Source organism: Tigriopus californicus, chromosome 2 (assembly GCF_007210705.1).
Source record: "Tigriopus californicus strain San Diego chromosome 2, Tcal_SD_v2.1, whole genome shotgun sequence".
Classification (NCBI taxonomy): Eukaryota; Metazoa; Arthropoda; class Copepoda; order Harpacticoida; family Harpacticidae; genus Tigriopus; species Tigriopus californicus.
This window is the reverse complement of record NC_081441.1, coordinates 12,228,607-12,246,355: the sequence shown is the minus strand read 5'-3', so window position 1 is coordinate 12,246,355 and position 17,749 is coordinate 12,228,607. Positions and strand designations below refer to the sequence as shown.

At 38.2% G+C, this 17,749-nt stretch overlaps 1 protein-coding gene across 1 annotated transcript in view; it reads right to left on the bottom strand.

The window, feature by feature from the left end:
• Window positions 1-17,749, bottom strand: part of LOC131876856 (gamma-aminobutyric acid receptor subunit pi-like) — a 30,457-nt gene that overhangs the window by 8,129 nt on the left and 4,579 nt on the right. Inside the window, exons 2-6 of the mRNA XM_059222367.1 lie at window positions 16,588-16,762; window positions 12,302-12,457; window positions 8,223-8,339; window positions 7,029-7,124; window positions 3,680-3,871 (exon numbers count right to left, since the gene is read on the bottom strand). Of these exons, the coding sequence (XP_059078350.1) occupies window positions 3,680-3,871; window positions 7,029-7,124; window positions 8,223-8,339; window positions 12,302-12,457; window positions 16,588-16,762 (736 nt within the window). The remainder of the gene's footprint in view (window positions 1-3,679; window positions 3,872-7,028; window positions 7,125-8,222; window positions 8,340-12,301; window positions 12,458-16,587; window positions 16,763-17,749) is intronic.

The window sequence follows — 17,749 nt, the reverse complement described above, 5'->3', positions numbered from 1 at the left end:
GGATAGATAGCTCATCATCGTCAAACAATCTCAGGCTCGATCTGCCAACCCATCAATGGGGCTGCCAAAACATATTCTGATTAACGTGATGACTAATTAAACGGATTCATTGCTTCTCCATTTTCAATGTACGAACATCAAGGCCAAGGCTGTGTTCTCACACCATTTTCCTTTCGAGAGGAGGCCAACGAGTTGAAGAGAGGGGAATGGATGGTTTGACCAGATGGCAAGTCCATTAGGGACATGCCTTTTCTCATGTTTGTTTCGTCTGCTTGATGGCCAAGCACCCTCGATGTACGATACTTTCCAACATGCTTAACTTGAATGAACAAAACTCACCGGGTATGGTACGTGTTCTGCCCATTTTTTAAAGCGGTGTTAGGGCACGATCATATTTAACTGTGTCTATGTGTTTATCACATGTCTCCTTAGAAAGGCATCAACTGATGGCAGAGAAGTAAGATGCATGTGCATGAAAAAAACCATCCTGTTAATTACTCACAAAATTTCCTTTATGACAAAATAAGATGCGATGGAGCAAAAGCAAGATTTTTTGGGTACATGAAGCTCTAAAGTTCATTAGGAAAAATAAGGGCTTGCTAATTCGCAACATACAATTGATTCCATTCACTTAGAGACGAGAGTCATGCTTATTTACCAGCTGAACTTGGGAACATTGGCAAAGGTGAGGTGACAATGAGTGGATTTCTTGAACGTGTAGCATAGGTATCCCTTATGGTGAGAGGGTGCTATTGGAGATAGGTCCAATAAATACAAAGGACATCAATGAATGAGGAACCCCCTCAAACAATATCAGGCTAACCTCAATTATGGCATTATTACGCAATGATGGGACGAAATAAATAATCACGGGAGGGGTCCACGACAGGTTACTAATTTGGCATTATTAGTTGCATGGTGGAAACCTGCAAGTTAACCTCAAAATGTCACTCTGGTTTCCTTAGTCAAAGCAGGGTCCCCTATTTGCTCAAATTTAACTTTTTACGTACTGTTAGAATTGGTGGAGCCTTCAATTTCCAAGTTTTCAAGCAAATTTGGTTCTGGAAATATATTTCATCTTATCATTGCTCTGAAATGCCAAGATAAGAAGGTTTTCACTAATGGAAGACATTTGATGAAAAGTTTGTTACTGCTTAGAAAAAATGACTCATTTCTATGGTGGATTTTGAGAAAAATGACCACATGAAACCTTTAATATGCCTCATTATTAATCATTGATATAGTCAACTGTTTTCGCAATATTGATCCAAGAATCCAAGAAGTCAGTCCAAGAATACATATATTTCAAGATAAAGATGTGCCATTATACTTGGTCGGAAGATTGTTATATCAAAAGTGATGAAGTTCTTTTCTACTTGATGATGTTTTAAAGAAATATTTTGTTTTACCATTTTGGACTGAAGTAGCCTAAAATATGGCTAAAGTATAATGATGCATTAGTTTACACTTTTCAAGTTTTTTCAAGAGAGTTTTATGTTACAGAATTTCCTGTTTTTTTCTAAATAGTTTTAGCTACTGCAATGAAAAAAAAATATGATAAATAATTACCTGAGACAGGTGAGTGGTTATTTTTGGAAGCAACCCAAAAAAAGTCACATTCCAGTCTTTAGTTATGTCTTTTGCGACTTTTTCGGCATTTCTTTGAATATTTTTAAGGCTAGAATTCATTTCATAATAATTGAAGTTTTGTCATTACCTATTTCGGTTGTTTAAGGAAACCCAAAATTGTGTCAAAAAACTGGTTGCACCCGGTACCCGAACAGGGGTGTTTGTCTCCTCTCTTTTGGAAAACTTCCCGGACACACGATGGACAATGAATATGCCCATGCAAGGTCCATCAATCATCGTGACAACTGTGCATGGCACAGTGAAACAAAGGCCGCTTTCTGCCTCCATGGAGGTCCACCACTCAAGTTGCAAAGACACCAAAAGCCGCCTTGCGCAATGTGCATGACCAAAATATGCTCTTTGTGGTTGTTCATCAAAGACAAGCCAGAGTATGAGAACGGGGACGTACGACAACATCCTCTAAAGACCTTGTCCTTCACTTGATCAAGTGACGAGACGTCGGCGCTCAAGGACATTTTTTGTTCATGTCTATTCTCGACGAAGTAAGGATCCAATCCAAATCACAGGACAATTTCCCACCTGCTTTGGGGGATAGATACCTGAGACGATTGACTTTCCTCCAATAGATTGAGTGACTACTGCCATGAATGAACTTTTGCGGGCAAGCAAAGGCCGTGAAGGAGTCACACTTGCTGAACTGAGACCTCAAGCCTTCTTGCAAGGGTCCCTTGGACCAAGAAGTACACTCACTCACACCCAGGATATGTCTCAACAATGCTTAGGCACAGAAATGGAGTATTTTTAGACAGGGAGCAGAGGGCGTTGTTGGCCTCAGAAAAAAGGCCAAATAATCAACCTCGTTTCTCTGGATTGAAGTTGAATTATCCCTTAGGTTTTTGATTGACACGATCATCGAAGGACCGTGGGAACGTCATTTGTGTTGTTGAAAACAAAATGAGCCCTAAATGGCAGGTGTCTTAAAGGCGTCAATTGGCGTAGACGTGCCAATTAGGGTTTGACTTCAAGCAGAACTGGGAATGATTATGAAGACCGTTGGAAGAGCTCAGTCGATATGAAAAATAATTTCGGGCAAGGGCGACGTTATTGATAAACAGAGATAGTGGGACAGTTTGCCTTTGTCCTTGCATGAAGGCAAAGCTCAACGGAGTTTATGGTTAACATGTAGCCTTATCCAAACCTGTTAAATCATTGTTTATTGTTTGAGCTACTCCAGAATTACAATGATGCCATAGAACGTACGCAAGTTCAAGGAATAAAAGTAGCAGCAAAAATTGTTATGCTATGACGACAATATAGAATTACGATATTATGGCGTCTTAAATCTAGACTTTGAGAATACCTTGTGTATGATTTGGACTTATAGGCCTATTCCCTGGAATGTCTGGTTTGTAATACAGTTGGAGTACATCCTCGGAGAGCAATCAAAATAATCCCAACAGAATATTGATCTTGCATTTTGGGAGCACCAAAACTTCTTGATAACAGTTTTTGTAGTTTTTTACGTCGCAGAGGCAAACCATGGTGCACATTTAAAAAAATTGCTTAAATTAAAGAGTACAAAATTGGGCTGAATCTTTATCAATTGCGTTTTTAGATATACATTCAACCATAGAGAGAAAATTAAAGATCTTCAAGAAGGATTTGGAAATCGTGGAACCGTCATTTAAAAACGGTGAACATTCATGCGTTCATATCTTTTCATTACTATTATAATGGATTGATGTTTGCTTTTTATTGCTCAAGCATAACTCGCAAGTGTTTGGTATATATATTGGAAGACATATTTATACATACTATCGAGCTTACCTTTCCTGTAAGATATATTAGAAAGAGAACCCTAATGGAAATGGACACTGAATGTTTTAGCAATTCTTGGACGTATTTTCAATTCTAAAGTTTTCAGACCTCTTCTTACGTCGCTTCAAAAAACACAAAGTACTCTTTCAAAAGCAACCAGGGTATCAAAACACATCTCAGTTTAGTACTCACTCAAAACATACTTTTTCCATGTTACTCGAAATTGGCGCATGCTCCAATGGAGATGATAAAGGACATGAAAAGGCCTTACCTGTATATCATCAGCCGGGATGAGGAATGAAGCCCAACTGACCACCACAAAAAGCCCACTGGGAAGGTAATAAGTGATGACGTAGTGAGAAATCTTTCTTTCCATGACCATGCGGAACCCTGCGACGGAATAGTTCCCTGTTTCTTGGGGCAGGTAATAACGCTCTGTAGGCAACAAAGGCTTAATGTGGACCTATAATAAAGCACAAGGACATTGCTCATAATACCATTGATGCATTCACTCTGGAATAATACGATTTGTTATTGTTTGATCTGCATGCAGATCAAAGATCCTCAAGATAAGTTGCCTTTAGTGACGATTGTGTATGTTGGCTTACACGGTGGTCTCAAACAAGAAATGTCTTTTCCTACTCTTCACCAATGGCAGTTCACAAACTGATTTATATTTTTGGTCTTCGTGTGAAAAGTGAAAATGTTGTTAAAATGAACTAAAGGGTAGCTGTGTTCACCCACTGAACATCATACCTTCCGTCAAACGATTCCTAAAATGTACTTTTGATACCTATTACTGACATTATCCATGAAACCTTTAAAAAAATAAGTAGCTTCTTTTATCCAGCAGGAATATTAAATCATGAGTTATCCTTTTCAAATATAAGTAACCGAACTAAACATAATTTATGGACCAAACAAAGATATTCGCGATTGCGTTTCAGGGATCAACCTAGGAAAATACGATGTATGTCACTTTGAGACACCGTGAGTAGACATGCGTATTCATAAAATGTCCAGATGGTCCCCATGGTTCATTACTCATTTTGCCTCGGATACGGAAACATTAAAATGGCCCATTTGCTTTTCAAGTAACGCAGCCATGAAAAATGAGCCGCCCGAATGACGTTCCTTCCATGTGCTCAAAATATATTGGATCAAAATGGGCATCGATCATCTCGACGGAGAGAATGCTGTTCCAGTAACACCCAACGTGAGTGATATTCTAAGGAAAAAGAGGGAACTGAGGTCGACCAGAGGTTTAGGGGAACCTAAATATAGCTTCCCCCTGGCCATTCATTGGGCCCCTAGAGAATTAAGATTAACGTTTTAACCCAACAAAGTTCCAGCCCACGTAACATTCCATTACTAGTTTGATAAGGGGAGGCGCACAAACAGAACAAGATAATCAAACAGTTGTAAGCAATTTTGCTCTTTTTATGTTAGAAACTATTCCTGAGCCTTAATCAGGGGGAAGATCATGCATGACTCATGAATAATGACTAACGAGTTCCATTGAACTGCAGGCCTTGAGTATCCTGTTTTCCTCTCTGAGACGTTGACGTTATTCAGCTATGAATTGAAATGTGCTCCCAAGAGATCCACCCTGTAAAGTGAAGAAACACTCAACTTTTTAGCCCAAGGGAAAGTATTCTGCTCGTGTTCTCAAGTGCTCAAGATTGGTTGGTAGGGAAGGTAGGTAGTAAGAAATTGCGACAGTTTCAAGAGATGAACCCTGATGTCGTAAGCCGGATGTCTCGAGATTTGTTTCTCAGAATCATCCATTCCAAGCGGAATAAAGTTTTGAGCCTCATTGGACACACTTGAACGCTGACATTCATATGTTATGACAAGATCAGGAGTGAGCGCCTTTAGACGCTTTCGTATACATTGGCCTTTTTTCAATTGCAGCCTCAGCTATCTAAAAAAACGACTCACATGAAAATTTAAATTCATTTGAGGTTTCAATTAATAGGTTGCGGCAGTAAATGGATTAAACTGACGTATTTATGTTACTTTTTTAATGTTGGATCAAAAGACTGCACACAAAAGAGGGGAAGAATAATGCAAGCTTGATAAGTTGGCTCCGAAAAACAAGGACTTTTGGCCCAAATATGTCATTTTTATGTTGCTTAAAACAACCCAAATGTGTTAATCTTATGTTAACCAAAAACGTTTTGGTTTGTTGTTTCTGTCCGGTATATTTTCCCTAGCATTAAAACTGGGACAAGCCAAATCTTGCAGATAAATGTGGTCTTTCTTGACAGCAAATTTGCATAAAAAATACAACAAATTTACACCAAATTTGCAAAGGAACTCTCCAAAACATAGGCAACAACTCGTTCGAGGGGGGGGGGCTATTTTTACCTTCCATATCAAGAAACAAAGATGAAAATGAATATTACATTACAATATCTTCAAGCACCGTTAATTGAACCTGCTATCACTAAGAAGCAGATTCTTGCCATATCCATGCTGACTCCTAATTAATAGACCTTGAAAAAAAAAACCAGTTGCCATTTTGGCCGAACGTTTTTGATAGTTGGGAAAAAATGAGAAGTTGGAAAATATGCAAAAAGTCGAGAAAAAATGAAGAAAAGAACCGTTGGGAATGAACAAAAAAGGCAACTAATTGCAAAAACGTTGCTGCCATGGCTAGAAGGTCATTGTTAGTCAGGTTTATTGCCTGGTTCTGTTGCCAAATTCTAGTAAAACCATTGCATATACTGGGTGATCTATTAAGCTTCTTTATTTTATTGACAAAAAATTGATTCTTCTTTATTACGATGCTTGACATTAGGACACTTTTTAAGTGATTCCAATGTTATAGTACAATATACTATTGATTCTTTTTGAGAGTCTAATCCTATTGCTTATGGCACTTTTGCTCACTTAATGATTAGATTTGTGTCCTATTTGATCCACAACTGATAAAAGTCCTTGTTCTCACAAGTCATCTTTCTCTTTGTTATGTATCATGTTACGTATCATCACGGGAAGAAAAGAAAAAAGGTCAAAAAATGAAAATGGACAAGAATATTTTTGGACGCTCCAAAATCCCAAAATATATGAAAAATATTTTTTATGTAAACACTTTTTTTGGTGTGACTCTATTTACAATTAAATTTGTTGTGACTCTTTTTAACCAAAAATACATATCACACCGATGCGTCACATTGAATACGAATCATATTTCAGATTTTGAATGCTCTCTGAGCAATAGACACCATCTCCCTTCCTTTTGTTAGAGACGAGCTAACAAAACGTTAGTAAAATCAAAATAACTGCTCTTCGAGCCAAAACTTGATGAAATTTTTTAGCTAGTTTTTGATTTTTTGATACTAAAATATTGAACCGATGTATATGTAGCGTCTTTATGACGAGCAAAAAAGAGATAAGAAAAGGAGCAATTTCACACCATCCTTTTTGTCATGGAAAGGCAGATTGAATTGAAGGGTGTCACTTCAAAAGCATAATGCAGTCTAAACAAAGTCATTTTTTGCCTTCTTTTATACTACCATTTGCCGTCCAATGACCGGTTGTCAAGTGACGTTGACACTGAAGTGGCCACTCTTCTTGGCAAGGAATCTCTGCTATGTTCCAATCTATGCTCTTACCTCAAAGTCAAGGATGGATTCTGTCGCATTGGGCAACTTTGGAAGATAGTACGTGTGGTATCTCATCTTGGTATTGTCGTAGTTGAAGGAACCAATCTGAAAGAGAGAGAGCAAGATATATGGCCTGAATCTCAAGTATCCAAAGGATCGGCGTTTGTCGTCTTCTTCCCTCGTCTTGGCCTAACAAATCAATAAACTACAACACTCGAAAACCACAACACATGCACTCTGGGGATGAGCCTAAAGGAAAACATCGTCCAGATTAATTTCCTTCTTCGCTGTCAATCCCATTAGGACAGGGAAGATCAGGGATGGGAAGAAAGAGAATGGGCAAGACAGGAATTCCTCGATCCCTAATTCCCGTTCCTTGGTCCTAAAACCGGTCTATTTTAAGCAAGTTTGCCATTATCTTTGCTTGATATACCAATGGTTGATTACAACCCTCAACGATGCAATGGATTTATAATGAAATAACAATGCTAAAATGGGTGGGTGAGCATTCAATAGTTCTAGTTTACTACCTTTTTGAATAGTGGACATATCTTTTCTTAGAAATGTACCAGTTTTTTCAAAGTACTTGTCAAACAGCACCACGCAACGTTTTCTACTGTTTGGCTTGAATTGATCATGTTTGAAAAATGATTTCCAACAACTACAACATGCGTTTGCTTGCTCATTATTTATAATAAATGTTAATGAATGGCATATTCCAGTATTCACGTCGAAAAATGTATGATCATGATCATAGACTCAGCACCAAACATGAGTGTTGGATGGTAAAGCAATCAATGCAGCTAAAAGCTAAAAATGTTAACCTCTGGCGACATTGCACTTTGCTTGCCTCCGCCGACAAACCTCCCATTTTGACCGAAAGAGAAAATGCGCTCCAGAACCAGTTACATTTAACATCTGTGGCTGCAAGGGTGGTATGACATTGAAGGCAATGAAGCATTCATCTCAAACCAAGCCAAGTGTCTTGCTGTGGTTAGTTTCTGTATTTTTCCAACATATCTCGTTTACTCCATCAAGTGCAGTCGTCTGTTGGCATCTCTATTTTTCTAGTCCTTTTTGATTGACAGGCGAAATCCTGCTCAGTGAGTATCACTCTTTGTACAAGCACTGCTTATCATCCAACGGACTTCTCTAGCTTGTCCATTGGATTGGGGGCTGGGGAGCTCTTTAGTGACAGCTTACCTGAAACTTGCATGTCTGAATGTCAATGGGGAACTTGGCATAGTTCATCGGACACATGAAACGAATGCGCGTGGCCACCACGTATAGCACCTCATGTCGGACACTCATCCACAAGCCCTGGAAAAAGGACGAAAAACAACCATGGAGATGACAATGTGAGGGCATATAAACATATTGATCAGATTTAGCCTTGGAATGGAGTCTCTGGGCGCCAGAAGGGTCGGCATAATTAGTGGCTGAAATGGCTTTTGTGCGATTGGAAATGCATTCTAACTGCCACATAATTCTAGACAAAGCGGATTTGTTTTCTTGAGTCGACCAAACTTCCAAGTGATTCAGAATGGCAAAGCTCATTTCCTCTGTGAATTGGTTCCCCGTTTTATAATCCATGCATTTTGCGCGAATCGATATCCCGGACGACCCTGCAAATTGTTGCTAATGAGGAATTTGGGGATTATTTTTCCAATCAAGGCTAACAAAAACCGAGGTTATCTCATGGTATAAGCTTGCCAACCCAAAGTCCTATCGTTCTCATGTCAAAGAGCATTGTTAGCCTATTTTTGATATCACCAGACATGTACAGGGTGCGGCATGTTTTAACGCATGACAAGAAGACAGAACAGTTCTTCTTTTATTGCATGATTAAAATCTTGTAACCCATGTTTGTTTTATTAGTAATTTGTGAGCCAAAACTCTAATTTTTTGTTAGAGATGGCAAATATGTTTTTTCGGTCAGAGCAAGATCGGATATTAATTTTTTTAAAAACCGCTTCATTCCATTCAATGTTTATTGATCTAACAAATTTGACAAAATTAGATGGCGCCATGTGAGAAGTAAGTGGTGCTCAATCATTCACACAAAATCAGTCCCGTTCTTTCCCTAACTTTGCTATGGTTTTATAAATAAATACATTTCCCAAACTTTAATATACCGCAAAAAAATAATTGCAGAAAAATGCTGCTATCACATAAAAGCCAGCTAGTTGCCCATTAAATGCTTTACAAAATTATGAATATTCCCAGTTGAACACAATTTTCGTCCTCCCCCTGCATCATGGAGTACACAGGATCAGCACACCGGCCTCGTTGACAGACCAAAAGTCAATAGGCATACAAATTCTCGTGGAATAGCAATAGCTCTAGCAATGCTACTTCTGGGCCAAGAGTCGCCTTTGTCAATTTGGGAAGGCCTCTTTTTCCATGGCCATGGACAGCCCAAGGTCCAGTTCATAAATTCGGAGCCTCCAACATGCCTGCTTAGCTCAGGGCATTGAACTGAATGATGAAGAGGAAAAAGACTTCCAAAGAGAGATCCTCGAGTTCCTGGCAAGGTTCTTTGTGTTGTTGGGACATTGTCTGCCTCTGATTACAATCAATACAAGGCTCTCGTTGTGGGCTATTTGGAGGGATAAATCATGCTTTTGGGTTCAAACTGGGAGTATTTTGCTTTGTGAGGTCCCCTTCGTAATATCATTAACTGAACAACCAGCCATTATCTTCAAAAATACGAAAAGTGGCGGCCAAAGTGGTCTTATCCTCTGGGAAAGTCTCAAATAAACAAGAAGAGCACCGGAAAACGAAAAGCGTGCAATGGGACAAAGTGAACTCAATCACTGGAAAATCAACTGTCTGCATGATAACTAATACTCTCTGTTTTTAGAGTGTCCCGTTCACAAAGACACGATTGATAAGATTGCAGGACTGTTTGTCTTATCATTTTCCTTTACCCCTTTTTAGTCAAGCAACTATCGAAACAAAAGTGCATTCTCTCCAATACTATCCAAATATGGGAATGATAAACATGTGGATAAGGCTCCAAACAACTTTAATGCACTCATCTGAGGCAAGCACATTTTGATTGAGTCGTTCCATGTGGAGGTCTTGTATAACGGCCTTGGTGGTCAATGGGACATGTGAGCTGGATCAAGTACATGGCTTCCATTTGAGTAAGCAAGTGCAACAAGGCGGACAAAAGACGCATCATCTAATTGTGTGGAAGGTGACAAAAGCGACAAGATGTCGTCAAGCAGAGCTAGAAAGTAACCAAGCTAGAGCTGGGTTGATATTTAAGTACTGTTTAGCTGGGCCAAGACCCCTGCTTTGAAAATGTGTAGTAAGAAGTAAGAACGCTAAAATGATAAAATCAGGGTCACTGGAACTCCATGTCCGTACATGTTCACCGTAAATCTTGAGCCGTGGCATTTGCTTTCAAGTTTGTTCAGATCATTGAGCCAGTTTGTGAATTAAAAAAATATCTAATGGATTGAGAAGTCGATCCATGAATACCCATTTTCACCAGCTGAAGATTTTTAGGCTTCATTTTGAATTTTTTGAATGACTTTTGTAGACTTCGTTACCGCAAAGTTCAAGACACAACAACTAATTTATTTTCATTTCATTCATTTATAGCGTTTCACTCTTGGTCATGTCATGGCGTAAGAATATTTGTACCTGATTGTTAGATGGTGTATAGGCGCTATACAAATATTGTTAAATGTATAAAAAAAGAAGAATCTATCTTACTTAACTTTATATTCATTTCAAATTTGATCCTCAAACTCTAATTCGCTGGATCAGATTTCTTCCCCTGGTTAGATTTCGTGAAGAGTGTTATTTACTAATTCTAATCCTAGTCAAACTCATTGTGATACTACACTCTAGTCAACTATTTTATCAGTCTTGACCATTTTATTTTTTTATCAATCGAATTCTGTATATGATATTTATACATACAGTTTTATACATTTTACAATCTGACATGACCAAGAGTCGCAATAAAGTTATTTATCAATTGTCTATTCCTAATCAAGAGTGCCTCCCCCCCACACAAAAAAATTGCATCAAAAATCTTTGAAAATCAGTGTTTCGAATACGTGTATTTTTTTATATCCCTTTGACTCCGGTCCTGATAATCTTTACCCACAGATTTAAGGTTTGAAACCATGTAATAATGCGGATGTATTCCAGGAAAAAACACCTGGGTGTCTGGTCTTTGAACATCAAAGATCTAACTCTACTTTGATGGAACTGAGCAGGATCAAATTTGGACCCAAGGGGAATTGACATCATCAGATAATGCTCAGGTTTGACGACTTCCATCCAAGGGTGAGCCATTAGATTTCCGCTTCTTTGAGATTCATTCCGCCAGAAGGGCATTTTTTGAACCAGAGAGCTTCAATCTTCCTGATCCAATTGAGTAAGATGGATCGTGCCAGAAAAGCCGCGTCAAACCAAATATCTCTATGGAATCATCGATCCCAGGAAGCAGGGTTGTTTCTCAGGAGGAAGAGCTAGTTCTTAATGCTGGGCATTTGATTTTTGGACTTTTTGCCGAGCCGTTTTGTGGACTTCAGTAAAACAGAAAGATTCATTTCTCTGTTTTTTCTAAGCTAAACAAGGCCAAAGGAAACCTCGTTCAGGAGCTCCTTTCTTACAAGGTCAATTCATGACTAAGAAAAGCCTGTTTCCTGATTTAACTATAAGAAAAAGATGAATATTTATTTGACAAGTCTGGACTTCAGTACGGCCAATTCATCTAAAATCGAATAAAAATCTCGAATGCTCTCAGACTCGCCCCAGCACTACTAATTTCCATTCATGGGGAGATCTATGACAGTATTATAGGGCAAAAAAGTTTCCAGGATGAATAGCTCTAAGTAGAAAGATACGGTTGACAAAAATGTTTTTCGATGGCAAAAAAGCACCTAAAATTATTGACACGAATGGTTTTTTTTAATGAAGCTGAAGTGCACTCTTAGATTAACATTACTCGTACGTACGTTGTTTCCCCATCTAAAAGCTCTAAACTGACTGTCTTACTTTCTAATTTTTAATCCATCCGAAACAATTTCTCGTGAATTCACAATTCCTTTTTTCCCATAGATGATTTTAAATGATGCTCATTCCTCAAATGGTTGTCCTTCTGTACGGTACAAATGACAAAAAGCCAATGGCAGGTATCGCAAACTTATGTTTTTTTTCCTTTCCCTAAGCAAAATTCTCAAAAATTTGAATGCGAGCCAATAATTTTCTCCTCAGCTGTATAAACGAAAAGCATGTCCAAAATGGATTGCTCTTACTTGCAATCGCTCCAGAACGGAAAGGCTGTGGAAGCCTTTGAGGCGAAGGATCTCGCTGTCTGGCAACCAGAGTTTCGAGACCATTTCCAACTCGACAGGGATCCAATCTGGTGCTCCCAACAAATCCTCATTTGGAACCACTCCATCAGGATAAAGCTGAAACAAAACGTCCAAATTGTTGATCAGTCCACTTACTGTGTACTACTTGCGCAAGCTCTCAGGTGTCCATCCAAACGGAAAAGTTACGACGAATTCTACTTTGATTTCCACCCTCAAAGGACCCAACTTTCTGAATGAGTCTTCAAGCAATCCTCCATTCTTTCTCCCACTGTGTGAAAGTTCCAGATCTCATGGGGAAGAACGCAGATCGTCAACCTTGAACCTTCAGACATCAGACTTCAGACTTTGAGAGGTTCAAAATTGCTCCATTCAAGAGCAGGAAAAGTTGAAGGACCATGATCTTGTTAGTCGAAGAATTCATAGGGAACATATTTGGCCAACCAATACTGTCTTTCATCAAGCAGTTCTTAATTGTTCTGAAATAACGTTAGCCAGAATACACTCTCGATCAGAATGATTTTAGTTCCTTTCCTTTTCTTTTGAGGGATCCAAGGAAGCCTTTGAAATCTAATATTAATTTTGTTCCAACTCAATACAAGATTCTTATCCAAATATGTCAAAGAAAAAAGGGAGAAAGTAAGCAAGTAATAAGCTCAAACAATCTAAACAGGAGTCTTTACTGACTTCAGGAAACGGAAACTGGTGATTCCCAAAGATTTAGTGTTATCGACATATCCGAGATTTTCGGCAAATAGAAGATTCATCTAGTACGCACTATAGAAATTGAGCGTTATTAGTATCGTATCAGGGCTGTCAATTACCATCGTTAAAAATGCTCCCTCTCAATTCACTCTTTCGAGCGAAATCACGTTCATTTGGCAAAAAGAGGCTTAACATCAAGTTCCAATTATTCCCCTGAAAACTATCATCTTCCCCCATTTTGTCGAGCTCAAATGTGACAAAAAGAGCATGGTTCTCAAAATCAATAAGAAGTGAACGAATTCATGTTCCAATGCCAATCTTCATTACAGTGTTCTTCGCCTGTTTGGTGCACTTTTGGTTTTTGTTGGTTTTCATCATTCTGTGGTGTTTTAAAGGATACCACTAACGTCTGGTTGTTTTATTAGAATTGATTTAAGAGAAAAGTGTATGAGCAATAGTTTTGTTTACAAAGCTGGCTGGACAATTTCGACAGTTTTTTGGACTTACTAATCATTGCTGGGAATGTACCAATAGTGACAAGCCAAATGTTTACAATACTAATCTTGCTTCTCATGATATATGATCTACCCCTTTTATTTCGGGGTTTCTTTTCTTTCTATTTTGCGGACTTCCTTACCGCCACTTGAGATATTATCCCTAGTTCATCTGTAGTTTTCTTCAATATCTTGTCAAGGTCTGACTTTTAAAATCTGTTAAGAGATCAACGCCTACATGTCCCTTCAGGCAAGCAAATTGAACAATGAAGTTGGCCAAGAAAAAGAGAGAAGGTCTTTACTGATTTCTTGAGGGCTAGAAAGTGTCTCAAAATGCACGTAATTCTCATCTAGAGTTAGCATATGTTTTACAAGCTCTTTCAAGCCTTCAAGGCATGTAGCTTAAAATGATCCAATTCTACGTAGCCTAGAGCAAGCAAGCACGACAAAGAATGCTCCAACTTCTTGCAAAAGAAGAAAAAAAACAAATACGGATTTTCCGTTTCAATCATGTTCTAAAATGAGCATCACTACATAAATGGAGGCCACAAGCAGATATTGGAGTAGAACAGTTTTAATTTGATACTATAATCTACGTCGTCTAAGGGGCACTGTCAGTAAAAAGTCTTATTCTGAAACAACCCCACCCACACTGTTTCCACCATCTACTGTATGAATATCATGTTGCTATAAATAAGCTCTTATGGTGAATCATGTGCATTATTACTAGTCAGAAAACATACGCAGACCCCTGTATTTTGCTACTGTGTACAAGTAGGAAAAATTGGAAAAAAATGTCAGGGTAAAAGAAGGCTACCCGTCGTCCTTATGGCTGAAAGATCTGGCGAACCAACCATGCCTTAACAGATTTGGGAAATTGGTCCATTATGGAACAAAATCGTTCATGCATTGGAGCTCTGAAGAACAAATTGAAGAGCAAAAGAAAACCAAAGAGCTCGTGTATTATTTTCGATCGGGGACCATACGTTCGATATCGATTCATGATTTCCACTTTGGATGGGCCTTGGGAGGGACTAAATGGCTTATTTTCAGGCTGACAGGTATTTGTGATAGTGACCTCCTGTCCCAGAAATATAGATTTTAGACCTGGAGGGAAGCTTATTCTGCCACTTCCACAGCAATGCTACTGATGTGAGCAAAACAAATATGTTTTCATAACAAGAATCTGATGAGCATCAAAATTAGGGCTACTCAACTATTCAAATGCATTTTTCTGATTTATTGCATAATTTTCAAGAAATGATCCATTTGTGCTTCATACATTTTCAATTTTCGGTGATTTGGCTGAAGAAAAGTGAACTTTTTCATTAATTAAAATTGAAAAAGTTAAAAACATATGTTACTGCCATTTCATTATGGCTTATGCGCCACTTATGCCCATCATGAACAACTGGATTGCTTGAATGTTTCACTTCAGTGGGCAACATTTTAAATTACGTCTCTTAAGCTTTCAATAGTGAACGGCTGTAAATAATGCCTCGTTATCTTTTTCACAATTCCAAAAAATCAAGTGGATTTGAAAGTTGTGTCCCTTACTGTGATTCCTTAGTTGATGCAGTTATCAAATGCCAATAAGTCAGTGCAAGGACTTCTAAAAATATGGACTGCGAACGAGCGCTTCCCGGCAAATCGGCCTGCTCTTGGCAATAGCCACTCTGAGCCACTTTTCGAATTAAAGTAATAAAAATAAGAAGCGTAGATCTCTTCTAACGGTAGGTCAATTTTATATCATTTACATGCAAAGTCGATCGTTTCAAAGTCAAAAGCTTATGTAGCTGACCAAGAGCAGGCCGAAAATTAAAATTTTATGTAGTGTTTACTACATAACTTTGAAGATGGCTCCTGAGTTCCCTAAGCATAGGTTTGGGCTCAAACTTGGCAGAGTTCATCTATTCAACAAGATCTTGTGGTCGTATCAAGTGCTTATTTGGAATAAGATGAGCGGTTTAGGAGATAGGATATTTTTGCTTCCGTTTGCAGTCAATATCTCTAGAAATCCGGGGTCAGTGTCAGTGCGACACAAGCTGTTTTTGTTGCATGTGAATGTAAGTTTTTTGTTACCTACTGCAGCGGTTTGAGTATTTCGTACGTTTCACTCGTAAGAAAAAAGTCCGCCTTTGAATCGAACGGTAACTCAATTGCATTTTTGAGGAAGACCTTTTTAATGTGTTTTTTCAACTTTCCTCCTTCGTTTCGCAGTTTGTGCTTTTGTAAAACAAATTGTAAAATATTTAGGTTAGTATTTTTTTGCAATTTCAATTGCGTTCTTTGGATAGTACTAATCATAACTCTTACTACCGTTGACACTGAAGAAAAAAAATTAAGAGCTAAAGAAAATTTAGAGTAAAAGAAAACCAAAGAGCTCATGTATTATTTTCGACAGTTTATTGAAAAGTAGGTTTCTTAAATGATATGTATAATCTTACACATTGGCCAAAAGGCATATTCTTACTCTCTCCTTTCATGCACCACCATAGATTTCTTTGTTTTGCAATCCTTTGGAATATGAACTATGAAAATTGACTAACACTTTAACGACTCAACACCCACCTATGGTCCAGCTTTATGTCTATAGTAAAATGAACTTGATTTTTTCATTACTTAATCCATCATTGTGCGGCCACTGTTTCAATCGAACCACGAGGCGTCAATTTCTAACTGTTCATGAAAGTATGAACCTAGATTCTGACGTATTTTCACTTGCAAAAATGCTTTTTCACTCCGTATCATTGCCTTTTGTGACACTGCGGCAATTTTTGTTTCAGGCCAGAAGATAATTGTCATTTTTCTTGGTTTAATCCTCTGCATTGGCCACCATCCAGGCACCCATCCAACCCACCCAAAGTACAAGAAAGAGTAGATTATTTTTTTGCCCATAAACTCTCTTTGAGATGCCAACTTTTTCTTACTCAAAGCGATTCACGAGTGGCAAGGAGGGCTTGAAATCCTGGCAAGATATTCAAGACACGGATGGTTTTGCACGCTTTTGGTTTGAAATGGCTTGGTTACCTGCGCAAAATCTATGATCACTCGAGTGTCTCTCCATTTGACGATCAGATAGGCGTTAATTTCCACCGTAAAATCCCGGTCGTCGATCTTCAGAATCTCAAAGTTGTCAAATCCAATGGACACGTCCAAAGGTTTGATGCCTTCTTTTTTCGTCGTATCGATAGGGGGAACATATCTGTAATTGAGAATATAGTATTGAAGTTTAAAAAACTCTTCTAGATTATTCTAATACAATTCATAAGACACAAAATCCTCCAACATTTTGTAATATAAAAGCTGTTTCATACTCCGTTCATTTTAATCATAGGTAACCAAGTCTAATCCGGGCTTAACAAATCTCACGCAGTACAAATGAACCCGTCGAGAATCCAGATTTAACTCGAGTCTCTTTAATCCTGATGAAGCATGTTCGAATTTGAACTCACATTTTTCAAATCAGGTGGGAAATAAACAAATTGAAACCGAAAACCTCATGAATGAAAATTGAAGTGTTTATAACACTTGAGAAAGCATGCGGCCGACCTAAGACAACCACATCTGACTGTGCACTTGATCTGAGAATTTCGAGCATCTGTTTTCTGTCGAAGCTAAAAGTTTATGAGATCGCATAATGCACAACAGGTAAAGTTGTGAACTGAATATTGCTTTTCTTGTAACCAAGATGTGGTTGCAAAAAAGGCAAAAAAATCGGTATGCTGTTTGTTACTGCGGCTTTTTTTCATTAGACCCTGTGAACCACACAATATGTTTGGCAACTTCTTGCCGCTAGGGGTCGTGCTGTTGCTGTTACCTATTCACTAGCAGACTGAAATAAGTAGTTAAATAAAAAAAAACCTCATTCCATCTAAAACCACACTCTTCAAAGTGGGATACATATTCTAACTTTATAGCAAAGTTATATCCCAACTTTTCAGAATATGTAAATATATTGCATTCATGATCCAGTTTGTTTGATATGACGTAATGAGTAAGTCTTCTTATTGATCCACATTGCCATAAGACTAAAACAAAATCAAGAAGGATGACAACATGACAAGCAAGCCTAGTTTCTTGTCCATTAAAAGACATCCATATGAAATGGCAAAAATGACCCCTTTCAAGACCTAGTGAACATAAAATATTAAAACCATCTAGGTTTTTCTTCATCCTTATTCAGTTTGCA